Consider the following 18,741-nt stretch of genomic DNA (forward strand, 5'->3'; position numbering starts at 1 on the left):
AGGCTAGACGGTAAAGGGGTCAGGGAGAGAGAAACAGGCTAGACGGTTAAGGGGTCAGGGAGAGAGAAACAGGCTAGACGGTAAAGGGGTCAGGGAGAGAGAAACAGGCTAGACGGTAAAGGGGTCAGGGAGAGAGAAACAGGCTAGACGGTAAAGGGGTCAGGGAGAGAGAAACAGGCTAGACGGTAAAGGGGTCAGGGAGAGAGAACCAGGCTAGACGGTAAAGGGGTCAGGGAGAGAGAAACAGGCTAGACGGTGAAGGGGTCAGGGAGAGAGAAACAGGCTAGACGGTGAAGGGGTCAGGGAGAGAGAAACAGGCTAGACGGTAAAGGGGTCAGGGAGAGAGAAACAGGCTAGACGGTAAAGGGGTCAGGCGGTGGCCCGTTCCTGTAGGTTCATGCTCTACAACATCCGCAGAGTACGACCCTGCCTCACACAGGAAGCGGCGCAGGTCCTAATCCAGGCACTTGTCATCTCCCGTCTGGATTACTGCAACTCGCTGTTGGCTGGGCTCCCTGCCTGTGCCATTAAACCCCTACAACTCATCCAGAACGCCGCAGCCCGTCTGGTGTTCAACCTTCCCAAGTTCTCTCACGTCACCCCGCTCCTCCGCTCTCTCCACTGGCTTCCAGTTGAAGCTCGCATCCGCTACAAGACCATGGTGCTTGCCTACGGAGCTGTGAGGGGAACGGCACCGCAGTACCTCCAGGCTCTGATCAGGCCCTACACCCAAACAAGGGCACTGAGTTCATCCACCTCTGGCCTGCTCGCCTCCCTACCACTGAGGAAGTACAGTTCCCGCTCAGCCCAGTCAAAACTGTTCGCTGCTCTGGCCCCCCAATGGTGGAACAAACTCCCTCACGACGCCAGGACAGCGGAGTCAATCACCACCTTCCGGAGACACCTGAAACCCCACCTCTTCAAGGAATACCTAGGATAGGATAAAGTAATCCTTCTCACCCCCCCCTTAAATGATTTAGATGCACTATTGTAAAGTGGCTGTTCCACTGGATGTCAGAAGGTGAATTCACCAATTTGTAAGTCGCTCTGGATAAGAGCGTCTGCTAAATGACTTAAATGTAATGTTAAATGGAGAGAGAAACAGGCTAGACGATAAAGGGGTCAGGGAGAGAGAAACAGGCTAGACGGTAAAGGGGTCAGGAAGAGAGAAACAGGCTAGACGGTAAAGGTGTCAGGGAGAGAGAAACAGGCTAGACGGTAAAGGGGTCAGGGAGAGAGAAACAGGCTAGACGGTAAAGGGGTCAGGGAGAGAGAAACAGGCTAGACGGTAAAGGGGTCAGGGAGAGAGAAACAGGCTAGACGGTAAAGGGGTCAGGGAGAGAGAAACAGGCTAGACGGTGAAGGGGTCAGGGAGAGAGAAACAGGCTAGACGGTGAAGGGGTCAGGGAGAGAGAAACAGGCTAGACGGTGAAGGGGTCAGGGAGAGAGAAACAGGCTAGACGGTAAAGGGGTCAAGGAGAGAGAAACAGGCTAGACGGTAAAGGGGTCAGGGAGAGAGAAACAGGCTAGACGGTAAAGGGGTCAGGGAGAGAGAAACAGGCTAGACGGTAAAGGGGTCAGGGAGAGAGAAACAGGCTAGACGGTAAAGGGGTCAGGGAGAGAGAAACAGGCTAGACGGTAAAGGGGTCAGGGAGAGAGAAACAGGCTAGACGGTAAAGGGGTCAGGGAGAGAGAAACAGACTAGACGGTAAAGGGGTCAGGGAGAGAGAAACAGGCTAGACGGTAAAGGGGTCAGGGAGAGAGAAACAGACTAGACGGTAAAGGGGTCAGGGAGAGAGAAACAGGCTAGACGGTAAATGGGTCAGGGAGAGAGAAACAGGCTAGACGGTAAAGGGGTCAGGGAGAGAGAAACAGACTAGACGGTAAAGGGGTCAGGGAGAGAGAAACAGGCTAGACGGTGAAGGGGTCAGGGAGAGAGAAACAGACTAGACGGTAAAGGGGTCAGGGAGAGAGAAACAGGCTAGACGGTGAAGGGGTCAGGGAGAGAGAAACAGGCTAAACGGTAAAGGGGTCAGGGAGAGAGAAACAGACTAGACGGTAAAGGGGTCAGGGAGAGAGAAACAGACTAGACGGTAAAGGGGTCAGGGAGAGAGAAACAGACTAGACGGTAAAGGGGTCAGGGAGAGAGAAACAGACTAGACGGTAAAGGGGTCAGGGAGAGAGAAACAGACTAGACGGTAAAGGGGTCAGGGAGAGAGAAACAGACTAGACGGTAAAGGGGTCAGGGAGAGAGAAACAGACTAGACGGTAAAGGGGTCAGGGAGAGAGAAACAGACTAGACGGTAAAGGGGTCAGGGAGAGAGAAACAGGCTAGACGGTAAAGGGGTCAGGGAGAGAGAAACAGGCTAGACGGTAAAGGGGTCAGGGAGAGAGAAACAGGCTAGACGGTAAAGGGGTCAGGGAGAGAGAAACAGGCTAGACGGTGAAGGGGTCAGGGAGAGAGAAACAGGCTAGACGGTAAAGGGGTCAGGGAGAGAGAAACAGACTAGACGGTGAAGGGGTCAGGGAGAGAGAAACAGGCTAGACGGTAAAGGGGTCAGGGAGAGAGAAACAGACTAGACGGTAAAGGGGTCAGGGAGAGAGAAACAGGCTAGACGGTAAAGGGGTCAGGGAGAGAGAAACAGACTAGACGGTGAAGGGGTCAGGGAGAGAGAAACAGGCTAGACGGTAAAGGGGTCAGGGAGAGAGAAACAGACTAGACGGTAAAGGGGTCAGGGAGAGAGAAACAGGCTAGACGGTAAAGGGGTCAGGGAGAGAGAAACAGACTAGACGGTGAAGGGGTCAGGGAGAGAGAAACAGGCTAGACGGTGAAGGGGTCAGGGAGAGAGAAACAGGCTAGACGGTAAAGGGGTCAGGGAGAGAGAAACAGGCTAAACGGTAAAGGGGTTAGGGAGAGAGAAACAGGCTAGACGGTGAAGGGGTCAGGGAGAGAGAAACAGGCTAGACGGTAAAGGGGTCAGGGAGAGAGAAACAGGCTAGACGGTAAAGGGGTCAGGGAGAGAGAAACAGGCTAGACGGTAAATGGGTCAGGGAGAGAGAAACAGGCTAGACGGTAAAGGGGTCAGGGAGAGAGAAACAGGCTTGACGGTAAAGGGGTCAGGGAGAGAGAAACAGGCTAGACGGTAAATGGGTCAGGGAGAGAGAAACAGGCTAGACGGTAAAGGGGTCAGGGAGAGAGAAACAGAGAGAGTATGTGTTTGTTTTTCAGATGATGTGAGATCAGTACTCAGAATTAAATGTCAATAATGAATAAGAATCTAGTTGGTCATTATTTAGTTGGACCAGAGCAGAGTCTTTGTCCAGTGCCAGGTATAAATACAGGGCTCAGATGAATCATCAACCTGCATTGAGTAGCTAGCCCATGCCCTGCCTGCCATATGTTCTGCTCTCTCCCTCACTGTGTCACATACTATAGTATAGTCTACATCTATGTGCCGTAGGACTACATTTTTCCACCATGAAACATTGTTTAAATATCCTCTTAATAGTTTCTGGACAGCCTCCTCCATTTTCTTCTTCCTTATTTGACGATAAGGAAGCTAACATCTGATTTACTAGCTTGTATAGTAGATATTTCCTATTTCCTCTCATCCAGCAGAAGCCTACATACAGAACCCCCCCCCCCCCAACACACTTATCTGCTGGAGGTGAATATGAAGCTGCAACATTGTGTGTGTAGGTGTGGGGTCCAGCTACATTGTTCTATTTCATTCTGTAGGTTCTGCCCTCTCTGTGTCTAGGGGGTTGGAGGTCACGACCTTAGGCTGGGTATATTAAGGAATGCGGACACAGAGGTTGTGTTTCGGCTCTGTTCACCGCTGTGATTCCTTGATTTGATCAACACAGCTCTCCTTGGTCATTAGGTGGCCCAGAGGTGGCAGAGACATGGCCGAGAGGTGATTTTAGGACTGTACAAACAGCCCGGGGTGAAGCTAGATTTACGTGGGATCATAGAGGGCTTATTTTTATTACAAAACGGACATTGAAAAAGATGGGGAATGAGTTCTGGTGCCTCCAAAAATATTACAGGGAAGATGACAATCCCCCCCTCTCTCTCTCCCTCTCTCTCTCTCTCTCTCTCTCTCTCCCTCTCTCTCTCTCTCTCTCTTTCTCTCTCCCTTCCTTTCTTCCTCTCCTTCTCTCCTTCCAACTCTCCCTCCATCAGTCTGTAGACCCTGGCCAGCAGTTCACATGGGAACACTCTAACCTGGAGGTGAACAAGCCAAAGAACCGCTATGCAAACGTCATCGCCTACGACCACTCCAGGGTCATCCTCGCCTCTGTCGACGGTATGTTTGGTTGATTTGTTGTGGTTGTTGTTGTGATGTGTTTTTGAGATTTATTTGGCTTTTTAAGGCTGGATGTGGGGAGGTAATGTGTTAGTAAGTGAGCATATCTCAGTAAAGTATTTTTATTGTTGTGGGGTGTTTTGAGGTTATGTTTAGCTTTTTAAGGAGGGGTGGGGGGAGGTCACAAAGAGGTGGGAGGGATTGTGATGTTATTGCTAAGTGAGGTTGTCTTAATAAAGATAATCCAAAGTCAAGTCTGTAGACAGTAATCTCCCACCCACTGCAAAGTCACAACAACAACAGTACACCCAATCCCCAGGTGTGACAGTGCCTTCTGTCTGTCTGTCTGTCTGTCTGTCTGTCTGTCTGTCTGTCTGTCTGTCTGTCTGTCTGTCTGTCTGTCTGTCTGTCTGTCTGTCTGTCTGTCTGTCTGTCTGTCTGGAGTCAGTTTGTGATGTAAATGATAGTGAATCCTGATGGTTGTGAATGGCTCTGTCTCTCTTCTCTCTGTGTTGTCCTGTGTGGGCCTGTCTCATGCTGTGAAGGGGTTGTTGATACCCTGCTAGCCTGCTAGAATGCATCCCAAATGACAGCTTATCCCCTATATAGTGCATTACTATATGGGTCCTGGTCAAAAGTAATGTACTATATAGGGTATATGGTGCCATATAGGAAGAAGGAATGGAGTGGCAATGCCTATGGGCCCTGGTCAAAAGAAGTGCACTATAAAGTAAATAGGGTGCCATTTGGGATGTTGCCCTAATGTTTCCTAACACTGTGTTCCTTCACCGTGCTACAGGAGTACCAGGTAGTGACTACATCAACGCTAACTACATAGACAGCTACAGGAAGCAGAACGCCTGCATCGCTACACAGGGCCCGCTTCCTGAAACCCTGAGTGACTTCTGGAGGATGGTGTGGGAGCAGAGGACCAACACTATCGTCATGATGACCAGACTAGAGGAGAAGTCACGGGTGAATGTACACACACACTACAATGTCAGCACACTCACAGCCATGTGCATGCACACATTCTGTGCTGAACACACACCATACACACAACATTGTCTCAGGACACACACACATAACACGACCATTGATTCACCCTGCACTCACAGAGTATAACAGTCTCAGTAGTCTCACCTTGGTCTCTAATGGACAGGAGGTGTGAGGGTCGACGGGAAGGTGTAAAACCCTAATCGAGGAGTTTGAATAGACTCAGCAAATAGACTGCATGATGACAGCTTAGAGAGAGGGAAGTGTGTAGGTGTAAAGGGTGCCACACACACACACACACACACACACACACACACACACACACACACACACACACACACACACACACACACACACACACACACACACACACACACACGCACACACGCACGCACACACCCACTATAGCCTGATTAATAACTGTGGAACTAAAGGGCATCCCATAGTGGCACACATTTATAAGCACAGGCAAAGTTCATCATGTTCCTGCCAAACTTAATATCACACGTCTCTTTAGACCCATGAGGGGTCAACTCATCATTAAATGACCTTTCACCTTTGAACCTTTGCCCCTGTTATTTATCACCAGTACAGCATGGTGTCACTTCTGGCAACATCCCAGCACCACCTCTTTGCCGTCTAACCTCTATCCACCTCAGCTATCATTCTGACTAGAGAGGACCTGAAAAATCTACGCACAGTCACAGGAAGTCATGTGACTGTCCGTAGCAGCTGACATGGGGGACGCAGTGACACGCCCGCCCCCCCTCCATAGTGACCACCTGTCCACTCCGCTCCATTCTGTTCTGTTTCATTAAGCGACCAGACCACAGGAGCCTGGAGTAATGTCAGGGACAGCAGTCATTTCCATTAGCTAGTCTAGGTTAAAGTGGTGGAATGCACCTGTAGGCTAAACAGATAAAACATCACCAAACAGGAATTGTATTATCTGTCTACATGGTCTGTGTTAGTAGGAAATGCACCAGCCGCCTACTTTTCACAGCAGATTTTGGTTTGTGGCTGCCCTGTGCTCAGTCAGATAGGTCACTTAGCTCTTGGCTCTTGGTTGTGTTTGGGAAGTCCAGTGATATTATGTGTCCAGGTGGTAATCCTGCTGTCCACCAGATTGTCCAATCACAATGCCCTCTCACAATGCCCCGATCAATGGCCCTGAAGCACCAGGCTGCTGTCCAGTCAGAACGCCCTGACTAATGTCCCTGGAGCACCAGCCTGCTGTCCAATCAGAATGTGCTAACTAATGGCCCTTTGGAGTGGAGGTCTGGAGGAGTTAAATAAAGGTTAAATAAAATAAATAAATAAATGAAGAGAGGCACAAGTCACGCTCTGAGCTCCAGGGTTCTCCAGGGCTTAGGCCAGTTCCAATGTTACCACAGCCCCCCTGGACAGGACTGTGTAGCGGAAGCCCCCCATCTGCCTGGCCCATGCCAGCTAGGGTCTCTGGGCCTGTAGTCCCATAGAGCTGGGCCCCTAAACTCCAGCTGGCTGTCTCTCCTCTCTCCCCCCAGGACATGAAGGATAGCACAGTGGAGCGGAAGCAAGCTGTCATCCTTCACTCAGTCTAAGTCCTTGTCCCATGTCCTCCCTCTCACAGCCCTTAGTTCCTGACTGTCCCATTACCCTAACACAAGCCTCTTCAGTCCCTGTCTCATTCTGCTTCCCTCATTCCAGTGCTCCTACACTAAGTCCAATATCTTCATTGTCCTGTGTCTGTGTGTTTGTGTCTGTAACAGGTGAAGTGTGACCAGTACTGGCCCAGTCGGGGGACAGAGACCTATGGGATGATCCAGGTGACCATGTTGGACACTGTGGAGCTGGCTACCTACAGCGTACGCACCTTCGCCCTCTATAAGGTAAGGAATAGTATGTACTGTATTCCAAAAATGACCAGCTCTTGACCAGCTGGAGGGCAATGGTTCCAGGAATGTGTTCTCGAGCCATCTGAATGTCTGTCAGAGAGACAACCCAGAATATGGCCACCAGTGTGTGTCTGTGGTGTTCTGATAGTTTTCTTTTCCCCTGCTCTACCAGAATGGCTCCAGTGAGAAGAGAGAGGTTCGTCAGTTCCAGTTCATGGCCTGGCCGGACCATGGAGTGCCTGAGTACCCCACCCCCACCCTGGCCTTCCTCCGCAGGGTCAAGTCCTGCAACCCCACAGATGCAGGACCCATGGTGGTGCACTGCAGGTAAACCCCATCTCAGACCTGCTTCAGAGATATGTTTGACCTGATGATGAACTAAGTATTGAAACAAACCATATGGGAGAATCGATTTCAGTGTTTGGGGTGTTTTTTAGTTTTTTTTGCTGAACATTTAGTCTCCAGTACCTGCTCAGGGAAGTCATATTGAGACAAAAGTTTTTTTGACAAATGAGCCCTGTACAATAGAAAACAAGCACATACAAAAACTGTACATATTTTAATGTACTGGAGGCAGCACTGCTGGGTAGCTGGCACAGCCACAAAGTCATCAAATCTGGTTTTAAACCTAACCCTAACCTACTTTTTACAATATAGCCACTGGCCCATCTAGTGGAAATCACTCAGCCCTGCCTCCAGGACAAGATTCCTCTCAATAAACATCAACCTGCCTTAGAAACATTGAATGTGCGCATGTAATCTCTTCCAATGCCAGATTTGTGAGTTTTTCAGTGTAGTTACAGTCGTTTCTGTCTGTGTCTGTGTAAGGCTCTACAGTTACCTGTCTCTCCCCACAGTGCTGGTGTAGGTCGGACCGGTTGCTTCATCGTGATCGAGGCCATGCTGGAGCGTATGAAGCATGAGAAGTCAGTGGATATCTACGGTCATGTGACGTGTATGAGAGCTCAGAGGAACTACATGGTGCAGACGGAGGACCAGTACGTCTTCATCCACGAGGCCCTGCTAGAGGCAGCCATCTGCGGTAACACAGAGGTCCCTGCACGCAACCTGTACGCACACATCCAGAAGCTCACCCAGGTCACGCCCGGAGACACGGTCACTGCCATGGAGCTAGAGTTTAAGGTAGGTAGTAGCTGTCCTCCTGAACATAACAGTACAGTTCAGTTCTATGTTATAAACCTAGCTAGAAAAGTCTTGGACTGTTTGCAACCTTTAGTACTAACAAGGGACTTGTGATTCCACTTGGACTCGCTCAGGCTTGGACTTGCTAGGGAGCTGGGATTCAACTTAGGCTTGAGGTTAAGTGACTTGACTGGTACAGTTACTAATTGGAGCATTTAGTTAGAAGAAGTAGAACAGTTGTTGTTGGTGGTGGTGGTGTCTCAGTCTGTACGATGCAGTGGGAGTAGGACGATAATGTCTCAGTCTGTTTGGGAGCATTTTCATCCTCACACTGTAACTCTGAAATGAATAGATTCTCCTAAGAGGGGCGTTCTGTTTCAGTGTTTCAGAGGCTTATCTTTTGGACTGGAGATGAGAGACTGAACTAGAGGGAGGGGGCCGTGGGAGGGAGAGTGAGAGTGAGACAGAGAGAAAGAGAGTGATCTAGTGAGGGAGGAGGGTTGAGACAGGCTTGACCGTCTGACAGTCTGTAGATAAAGCCTCAATGGGTTGGAGAGCTGATGCATCCTGGGATTGGGCCTACACCACTGGGCTACAGCGACTCTATTGGACCCCATCACATACTCACTCTCTGCGTCCCAAAATGGCAACATGTTCCCTATATAGTGCACTACTTTTGACCAGGACCCATAGGGCCTGGTCAAAAGTAGTACACTGTGTAGGGATTACAATGCAATTTGGGACGCCGCCACTCACAGCCTCCCGCCATAGGAACACAGCTCTAACCAGCCTCCTCCTCGGAGACACGCCGCCACAACCCAAATGATTTGGGTCAAACTTGTTCAGCAAGCATGATGATTGTAAGTCCGTAGCAAGTATAATTAGGTTTTGATGCTTCACTCCACTGACAGTTCTGAAACTGAAACTTTGCTTTCTTTCTACTGACAGAGTATAATATTAGGACACCCATCAGCAGTGCCAGCAAAAAAAACTCCCCCTCCCCCTCTCATTTGGGAGAAGATGGTTCTTCAGTTTTCAAAGTCTTGTTTGGTTTTAGTTTATTTCATCGCAGTGGCATGGATACAGTCAGCTTGTGTATCTATCGTCACAGCCATCCCGAATGTTGTGTGGGAGTGTTTTTTGATTCTCTGACGTCTCTGTTCGTGGCTGTGGCTGTGCTGTCGACACTAGTTTTTATGGAGAGAGAGAGATGTTGTCGGCGTCAGCAGGTTGTTAATTGAAGCTGTAGAACAAAGGGGCTCAGCTCAAAGCTCATAATTTTCATGCATCAATTCAAGTGTTAACCCCCAACCCGTGCCCTCCGACACTCCTGCTCACACACAGCAATGCTAGGCTGGCTGGGATCCCCAGCTTTAGCACTTTGAAGAGACAGGGGCTAGATAGAATCGAAGGAAGGTGGGCGTCAGTAAAAGCTGTGGCAACAGTCATCTTCAGGTTAGAGGCATAGAAATATAATTACTAGAATGGGAAAAAGACTCGCACTTTCATGGGTGCAGTCAATTTTAGTATTTATATTTCTATGTTTATGGGTTGGTGTTTCTTTACAATAGCACACAGTTCTTTAATCTGATCCAAGATTGTATCTTTAATCTGTCCATTCCTCTTCCCTTCCTTCTCCAGAAACTGGCCAACTCCAAAGCACATACCTCAAGATTCATCAGTGCCAACCTGCCCTGTAACAAGTTCAAGAACCGGCTGGTGAACATCATGCCTTTTGAGTCCACCCGCGTGAGTCTGCAACCTATCAGAGGAGTGGAGGGCTCCGACTACATCAATGCCAGCTTCATCGACGGATACAGGTAAGATAGAGGGGGATGAGGAGAGAAGGAACGATGATAGGAGATGAGGGGAGTGGAGGGGAGAAGAGGATAGGGAGAGAAGAAAGGAGGGGAGAGCGGGGAGGAAAAGAGGAGGGGAGAGCAGAGGAGAGCGGGGAGGAAAACAGGAGGGGAGAGCAGAGGAGGAGGGGAGGAGGGGTCGAGGTTGAGGGGAAGAGAGGAGATGGGAAAAGGTAGACGGGGGGAGGAGAGGGGAGGAGAGGGGAGGAGAGAAGAGGATTTTCAAACTCGGACTGTGAGAAAACAAGACATTACATATTCTGAAGACTAGAATAAGTGAGATGTGGTGATGGTGAGAATGGAGAAGAGGACATAGAAATAGAGAAGAGAGAATCCATCCTGCAGACACAGCTCCTCTAATGAGTGAGGAGGTGGACCTTTCCTGCAGCGACTGACAGCAGTAAATTATGGTGTGAAATGGAGGCCAGTATTTTCCTGCCTCTCTTGCCTTAGTCTTGTCAGTTGTCAGGGCAAATTGGTTGTATTGGCAGGACTGTCCATTCCTTCTCACACTCCTCCTGTGGTAAATAAATAGTCTGATTGTGACAGGTGACAAACCCCTCCTCGGAGAGGAATACAGTGATTACCTATTGTGATAGCTCTGTTTATGTCTGCTGATACCCACAATCCTTTACTCTAGAACTGTCCATCCTTGGGAATCTGCCCAGCAACACTCAATGGAAGATGTACGGTTCTAAAAAATGACATTTTCTATGAATTTAAAGACATATCATATTCATATTCGTTCATATTTGGAGATAGGATATTGAAAAGGAGCACCTATTGTTTTCAGAGTTACAGTGCATTTGGAAAGTATTCAGACCCCTTGACTTTCTCCACATTTTGTTACGTTACAGCTTTATTCTAAAATTGATTAAATTGTTTTTTCCCCCTCATCAATCTACATACAATAACCCATAATGACAAAGCAAAAACTGAAATATCACATTTACATAAGTATTCAAACCCTTTACTCAGTACTTTGTTGAAGCACCTTTGGCAGCGATTACAGCCTAAAGTCTTCTTGGGTATGATGCTACAAGCTTGACACACCTGTATTTGGGGCGTTTCTCCTATTCTTCTCTGCAGATGCACAGCTATTTTCAGGTCTCTCCAGAGATGTTTGATTGGGATCCAGTCCGGGCTCTGGCTGGGCCACTCAAGGACATTCAGAGACTTGTCCACGAAGCCTCTCCTGCATTGTCTTGGCTGTGTGCTTAGGGTCGTTGTCCTGTTGGAAGGTGAGCCTTTGCCCCAGTCTGAGGTCCTGAGCGCTCTGGAGCAGGTTTTCACCAAGGATCTCTCTGTACTTTGCTCCGTTCATCTATCCCTCGATCCCGACTAGTCTCCCAGTCCCTGCAGCTGAAAAACATCCCTTCAGCATGATGCTGCCATCACCATGCTTCACTGTAGGGATGGTGCCAGATATCCTCCGGATGTGTTACTTGCCATTTAGACCAAAGAGTTCAATCTTGGTTTCATCAGACCAGAGAATCTTGTTTCTCATGGTCTGAGTCCTTTAGGTGCCTTTTGGCAAACTCCAAGTGGGCTGTCATGTGCCTTTTACTGAGTAGTGGCTTCTGTCTGGCCACTCTACCATAAATGCCTGATTGGTGGACTGCTGCAAAGTCCTTCTGGAAGGTTCTCCCTTCTCCACAGAGGAACTCTGGAGCTCTGTCAGAGTGACCATCGGGTTCTTGGCCACCTCCCTGACCAAGGCCCTTCTTCCCCGATTGCTCAGTTTGGCCAGGCGGCCAGCTCCAGGAAGAGTCTTGTTGGTTCCAAACTTCTTCCATTTAAGAATGATTGAGGCCACTGTGTTCTTGGGGACCTTCAATGCTGCAGACATTTTTTGGTACTCTTCCCCAGATCTGTGCCTCGACACAATCCTGTCTCGTTGCTCTACGGTCAATTCCTCCCAATTCCTCATGGCTTGTTTTTTGTTCTGACATGTATTGTCAACTGTGGGACCTTATATAGACAGATGTGTGCCTTTCCAAATCATGTCCAATCAATTGAATTTACCACAGGTGGACTCCAATCATGTTGTAGAAACATCTTGAAGATGATCAATGGAAACATAATGCACCTGAGCTCAAATTTCGAATCTCATAGCAAATACATTTTCATTATGGGGTAACATTATTGTGTATAGATTGATGTGGATTTTTTCAAATTTAATCCATTGTAGAATAAGGCTGTAACGTAACAAAATGTGGAAAAGGGGAAGGGGTTGAATACTTGCCGAATGCACTAGATGTGTGAGTGTGTGTGTTCTTGCATTCGGGAGGTGCTTGGGAACTCCCGTTCAGTTACTGTCCCATTTCCAATTAGTACCTAATCAGAGAGGTCCCATAGAGCCGTCTCCTTTATGGAAGTATAAACACTGTAATTGGCTGTAATGCACAATGCTACAACACACTAATGACTGACAGAATGAATAAGAGCTTTTTTAAGTATTTGTTTTTGGTGGGGTGGATTCATTGATGTGGTTTTCTGTTCCGATTTCCTCCTCATACTCCACACACACACATACACATACACACACACACACACACACACACAATACACACACACACACACACACACACACACACACACTTCTCCTGTGTGCTTAATGAAGTCCCTGGGGCTGCCCCACCTGAGGGAGGGAAGGAAGGGGGGTGTAATTCCTCTTTAATTCCTGTAGTGGTAATTAAAAGTGAATTAAGACATCGAGAGGTGTTAGTTTGCATCCCAAATGGCACCCTAGGGCATATACAGTGCACTAGTTTTGACCAAGCCCCATAGGGTCCTGGTCAAAATAGTGCACTTTATAGGAAATAGTAGGCCATTTGGGGTGCTGACTTTCTCTCTCCTGGCTTATTTGAGATGTTAGTGTTCTCTCTCCCGGCAGGCAGGCATCACATCTTTAAAGTGCCAGAGGGGATTAGGATGGTTTAGATGAAGAAGGGGAGGATAATGATGATGATGCAATGATGATGATGTCATACTGGTTAGGTGTTTCCCAGTATTTTGATATCCTGAGGTGGTCATTCCACTCTTGCTCAACAGCCATTTTACACTAACAATTGTATTTATTTAACTCTAAACATGCATATGTCTGGATAAGTGTCTCGGTAGAGCAATGATCTCTATGGCTGACCTTGAGCCTTGCCTGTTAATTTGCAGGCATGCTTATTGCCATTGTCAAAGCAGAACACTCAAACTATAATAAGCTGTAAGAAACTGAATCTCCATGCAGCATGAGTCAAACCCATCAACTGTGAGAGACTCTTTGAACAAGGTGCTGAGGCATGGCTCACTTACTAGTTATCACATAGAAAAGATAGATGGAACTCAAGAGTTCCAGCAACAGCCCCTTCTTACACTGCACAAGTGTGTGTGTGTGTGCATGCCTGCGTGTGTCTGGCTGTACTTGGCCGTGCGTGTGCTAGTGCGTCTGGACCTAGGAATATGTGTGTCTTGGGCTGGACTGGGCTGGCTCTCACATGTTTGTAGGGATGACAGAAACAGAATCACATTGACACACATCTCTCTCACGGCTTCACACTGCCCTCTAATGTTGATCTAGTAGAAAGGGACCCCAGCCGCAACGCTGCGGTTTTCTCACTGGCTTGAATAGAGTAGACACTTAATCTGTCAGCAGTATAACGTAATGAAAATACACCAAGCCCAGCCTCCAATAACAGCACAAGGGCCTCTCAGATGACAGTAGGACCACTCAGGACTCGACATGGATACTGTAGGTTAATGGGGATGTTTTGAAATGTAACTTATATCCCTTGACGTTATAACGTTATCCTCACCCTGTCATATACTGTGTCCCTGTTACATGACGTTTACTGTGTCGCTATGAACTCTATTTTATGGGGATGTATTGAAGCGTGTATCCAGTGTTATGGTGTTATCCTCACATGTCCTTGTGTCCCCAGGCAGCAGAAGGCCTACATGGCCACCCAGGGGCCACTAGCAGAGACCACAGAGGACTTCTGGAGGATGCTGTGGGAACACAACTCTACCATCGTAGTCATGCTTACTAAACTCAGAGAGATGGGAAGAGTGAGTGGCATTGATACAGTATACACGTACACACACAAGTACACTCACACAAGTACACACGCACACACGCAAGTACACACATGCAAGAACACACACACGCAGTCACACACACACACACCAGTCATGCCATGGATAGTGTTGTGGTGCGATAGATTTTGACTATATCATTGTGTCTGTCTGTCTCTTAGGAAAAGTGTCATCAGTACTGGCCAGCTGAGCGTTCTGCCAGGTACCAGTACTTTGTAGTGGACCCCATGGCTGAGTACAACATGCCCCAGTACATCCTCAGAGAGTTCAAGGTCACAGACGCCAGGGTATGTCCATCTCTCCATCCATTCTCCCTCTTCTCCCTAGTAACCTTTTTCTCTCTGCTTTACGTAGGGGGTTAACCGGAATGCTAAGTTTATTTTCCTAATTGAATAGTGCTGCAAAGGTGAGGAAAATAACAGGGGTGGTGTTTTTCAACCCACACATGGAGCTGTGGCTGTGTTGCATATAGAAATACAATCTGCTCTTTACAGCACATACATAAATCAAATCAAATGTATTTATAAAGCCCTTACATCAGCTGATGTCACAAAGTGCTGCACAGAAACCCAGCCTAAAACCCCAAACAGCAAGCAATGCAGGTGTAGAAGCACGGTGGCTAGGAAAAACTCCCTAGAAAAGCCGGAACCTAGGAAGAAACCTAGAGAGGAATCAGGCTATGAGGGGTGGCCAGTCCTCTTCTGGCTGTGCCGGGTGGAGATTATAACAGAACATGGCCAAGATGTTCAAATGTTCATAGATGACCAGCAGGGTCAAATAATAATAATCACAGTGGTTGTAGAGGGTGCAACAGGTCAGCATCTCAGGAGTAAATGTCAATTGGCTTTTCATAGCCGATCATTCACAGTATCTCTACCGCTCCTGCTGTCTCTAGAGAGTTGAAAACAGCAGGTCTGGGACAAGGTAGCACGTCCGGTGAACAGGTCAGGGTTCCATAGCCTCAGGCAGAACAGATGAAACTGGAGCAGCAGTACCACCAGGTGGACTGGGGACAGCAAGGAGTCATCCGGCTAGGTAGTCCTGAGGCATGGTCCTTGGGCTCAGGTCCTCCGAGAGAAAGAGAGAGAGAATTAGAGAGAGCACACTTAAATTCACACAGGACAGCGGATAAGACAGGAGAAATACTCCAGATATAACTAACTGACCCTAGCCCCCCGACACATAAACTACTGCAGCATAAATACTGGAGTGTGTAGAACACACTGTCGAAAAAATATTCGTAGCATTACTCCAATTATGCATAATGCTTTATAAAGTGTCATCAGCATGTATTAGCCTTTATAATGTTTTATAATAAGGCTTTACTCACTATAAGAAATTACTCACTTTATGTCCCTCATCCACCACTCCCCACCACTCAGGATGGCCAGTCTAGGACCATTCGGCAGTTCCAGTTCACTGATTGGCCAGAACAAGGGGTGCCAAAAACTGGAGAGGGCTTCATTGACTTCATTGGTCAAGTGCATAAAACCAAGGAGCAGTTTGGCCAGGATGGACCAATCTCTGCGCACTGCAGGTAAGAAAAACTGATGACATCAACACATAGTTGATGACAGAGAGTTTGTGTGTGTGTGTGTGTGGGGGGGGGGGGGTGTATATGTGTGTGTTTGCTTGAGTGTATGCTTGTACTGTGTGTGTGTGTGTATAGTACTAACTCTCCCTGCCCTGTTCCCCCACAGTGCTGGTGTTGGACGGACTGGTGTGTTCATCACCCTGAGTATCGTGCTGGAGAGGATGAGGTACGAGGGGGTGGTGGATCTCTTCCAGACTGTCAAGACACTGAGGACCCAGAGACCTGCCATGGTGCAGACAGAGGTACAGTACTGTCACACAGCTGTGGTGGGTGTCTGGGGGAGACTGGTTAGCGAGGGGGTGGGAGGACAGATCCTCTCCTAGATAGAGGTATCTAAGCAAAGCAGGGATTCAGTAAGATTTCCAATGTATTCATTACACATAACAAATTATCTTAAAACAATTTCTTTGCATTGATACAAACACTCCCAGGAGATTATGGTACCATTATTATATTCTAGAAGATTTCACCCTGTTGACTGACTCTGATGTTGTTCCCCTCTGTTCCCCTCCCAGGACCAGTACCAGTTGTGCTACAGGGCAGCTCTAGAGTACCTTGGAAGCTTTGACCACTATGCAACATAATAACCACTCCCAGAATGCGCTGGGACTCCTGGGGTTCAGGAGAGCCAGCCGTGTGTCCCTTCTGAGCTATATCCATACTGTCCAGAAACTGCCTGAGGTGTGAAGGGAGAGGGGGAGGAAGAGTAGAAGAGGAGTGAGGAGGAGTGGGAGAGAGCACATGTCTGACTGGATGATCGTCAATCAGGTGGAGCAGTACTCCTGGACTGACTGCACAATAAACCTGCTTTAAAACCCTTCACTACTAAAAAATAACCTAAAAAGCTTCAGTATGCTTCATTCTGATGTCTCTATAGCTAATGCACATGCCATGAAAACACTATTTCTGCCTCCTCCACCTGCTTATATGGCAAACTTTATTTTTCTGCTTTTATTATGCATTAATATCATTACTATTACCCATTATAAATATGTTATTATTTGTTATTATTATTATTTAGAATTTGTTTTCTAATCATTTATACACTGGTTATTGTATGTCTTATTGGGTCTTATTTTAAATTCATTATTTGTATCTTTATATTATTTTTTACACAAGGGACATGTATTTTAAACATGCTCCGAGTTGTTATTAATTCTGGAGACGTACGCATACTCAGAGCTGCTAATAATATTTTAATTTTTTTACCATAATTATAACATTCTAAAGTTCTCTATTCTCTGGTTGGTCGTATTCAGTGGGATATGGGGGACACAACTTTTATAAGTATTTTCACTTCCTGGTACTTTACAAAAACAATCTCCACAAAAAGAGATCAAACACATATACACCAGAGTTAGTGAAGTACTATAAAATAAACCCATCTATGTTTATAAAAACTGAATATATTATTCTTGATGATGTTTTATGAATAATCTACCATGTACAGATTCTGTTTACTGTGATTTTCTCAATGCCTGTCGCTCAACGAGCTCCGGTCCAAACTCCAGATGCAATGAAAGAAATAAAGAAAACTACCGGTACATGAAAAGGTGTTTGTCCTGTTACAGCACCCTGAGTTGCCCATGGGACTGAACCAAACCATCACTCCCAAAAGACACAGAGGAACTGGACCCTTAGCTCTGTCTGCTCTGATCTGACAAGCTAGACCTGGTTTGGAGCAACAGATATACAGAACTTCACATCAGACTAATGTACAGCGCCCAACAACACCCCGCCTATGAGAAGTGTTCGAGTGACCAGACAGACAGTTATCCATCCCTGTATTTCTGATTACCCTGCTGATTCTGAACTATGATCTATGAATTGGACATGTCCATCTGCATACGACTGACCTAGTTCCCCATGACTGGCCATCCCTGTAGAAACCTGACAACAACCCAGATGAACATCTCTTCACTGTCACTGACTCTACATCCATGGTATAACTGCTGTAATATACTGTATTATCTCCTCACTGTGCTACAGAAGGACATTCTCCTGTAACACAAAGAAGCAGCATCAATGTACGGTGGAGGATCTCTACATTATAGTCAAGCGTTTTTCTCTTAAGTGAGGCTATAGGATTGCAAAGTGAGGTGAATTTGGATTGATTGGGCCCGGATGGACGGACTGCAAAAACAAGGATTTATTTCACTTTGTCTTCAAATAGTGCCGTAGGGGTTCAGTCTGTTGTATACACAATCTGTTTTCTATTTGTTAATGAAAAAGGAGAGGGAAAAAATGTCGCAAAAACCTTGATGTTAATAAAGTTGAATAATTGTTTTTTTTTATATATATCATGTGGTGTTGTGTGTCTTTTTAAAAATATATTTGCCTGTCACACACACACACATACACAGCCCCCACACAGCCCACACACATTGTACCCTCTCGTCCCCCCATCCCTCTATGATACTTCCAGTGGAACAGATGATGGAAGATACCCCGCCAGCTAGGACCTCCTGTGTCCTTTGACTGCCTGAACACAGTGCTTCAGCCACTGTCCTGACAGAACCCCTGTCCTGATATAACCCCTGGAATATCAGTCACACAATAGCATACACTGCATTGTGTTTTATAGTAGGTAATATAATTGTGATCAGTAGGATGTTGCACATTGTTCGGACCTAATGGAATAACAATTTGACAAGTCAAGTGGCCGGAAAATATAATTTACATGTACTGTATAATAAAATAATTGCCCTAAGGGATGAAGCAAAATCATGTTGGCATTCAACACCATTGCTGGCCATTTTAACATCATATTGCAAAAGATGATACACTATGACTTTCACCGTTTTGAAGTATGACATTTGTGCTGAAGAAAATGTGGTATTTGTAAAGAGAAATGGGATAGTGAGATGGGGAAG

General features: G+C 47.0%; 1 protein-coding gene across 8 annotated transcripts in view; it reads left to right on the forward strand.

Moving 5' to 3' along the window:
- ptprfa (protein tyrosine phosphatase receptor type Fa) overlaps positions 1-18,168 on the forward strand; it is a 317,924-nt gene extending 299,756 nt beyond the window's left edge. For all 8 annotated transcript variants that reach the window (XM_064935762.1, XM_064935763.1, XM_064935768.1 and 5 more), the window contains 11 exons: positions 4,187-4,310; positions 5,110-5,285; positions 7,058-7,177; positions 7,356-7,510; positions 8,041-8,326; positions 9,968-10,146; positions 14,121-14,247; positions 14,436-14,561; positions 15,657-15,811; positions 15,975-16,110; positions 16,384-18,168. In XM_064935762.1, the coding sequence (XP_064791834.1) occupies positions 4,187-4,310; positions 5,110-5,285; positions 7,058-7,177; positions 7,356-7,510; positions 8,041-8,326; positions 9,968-10,146; positions 14,121-14,247; positions 14,436-14,561; positions 15,657-15,811; positions 15,975-16,110; positions 16,384-16,452 (1,653 nt within the window). In that variant the 3' untranslated portion in view covers positions 16,453-18,168. The remainder of the gene's footprint in view (positions 1-4,186; positions 4,311-5,109; positions 5,286-7,057; positions 7,178-7,355; positions 7,511-8,040; positions 8,327-9,967; positions 10,147-14,120; positions 14,248-14,435; positions 14,562-15,656; positions 15,812-15,974; positions 16,111-16,383) is intronic.
- Positions 18,169-18,741: the final 573 nt, after the last annotated feature.

This window comes from Oncorhynchus masou, chromosome 24 (assembly GCF_036934945.1).
Source record: "Oncorhynchus masou masou isolate Uvic2021 chromosome 24, UVic_Omas_1.1, whole genome shotgun sequence".
Classification (NCBI taxonomy): Eukaryota; Metazoa; Chordata; class Actinopteri; order Salmoniformes; family Salmonidae; genus Oncorhynchus; species Oncorhynchus masou.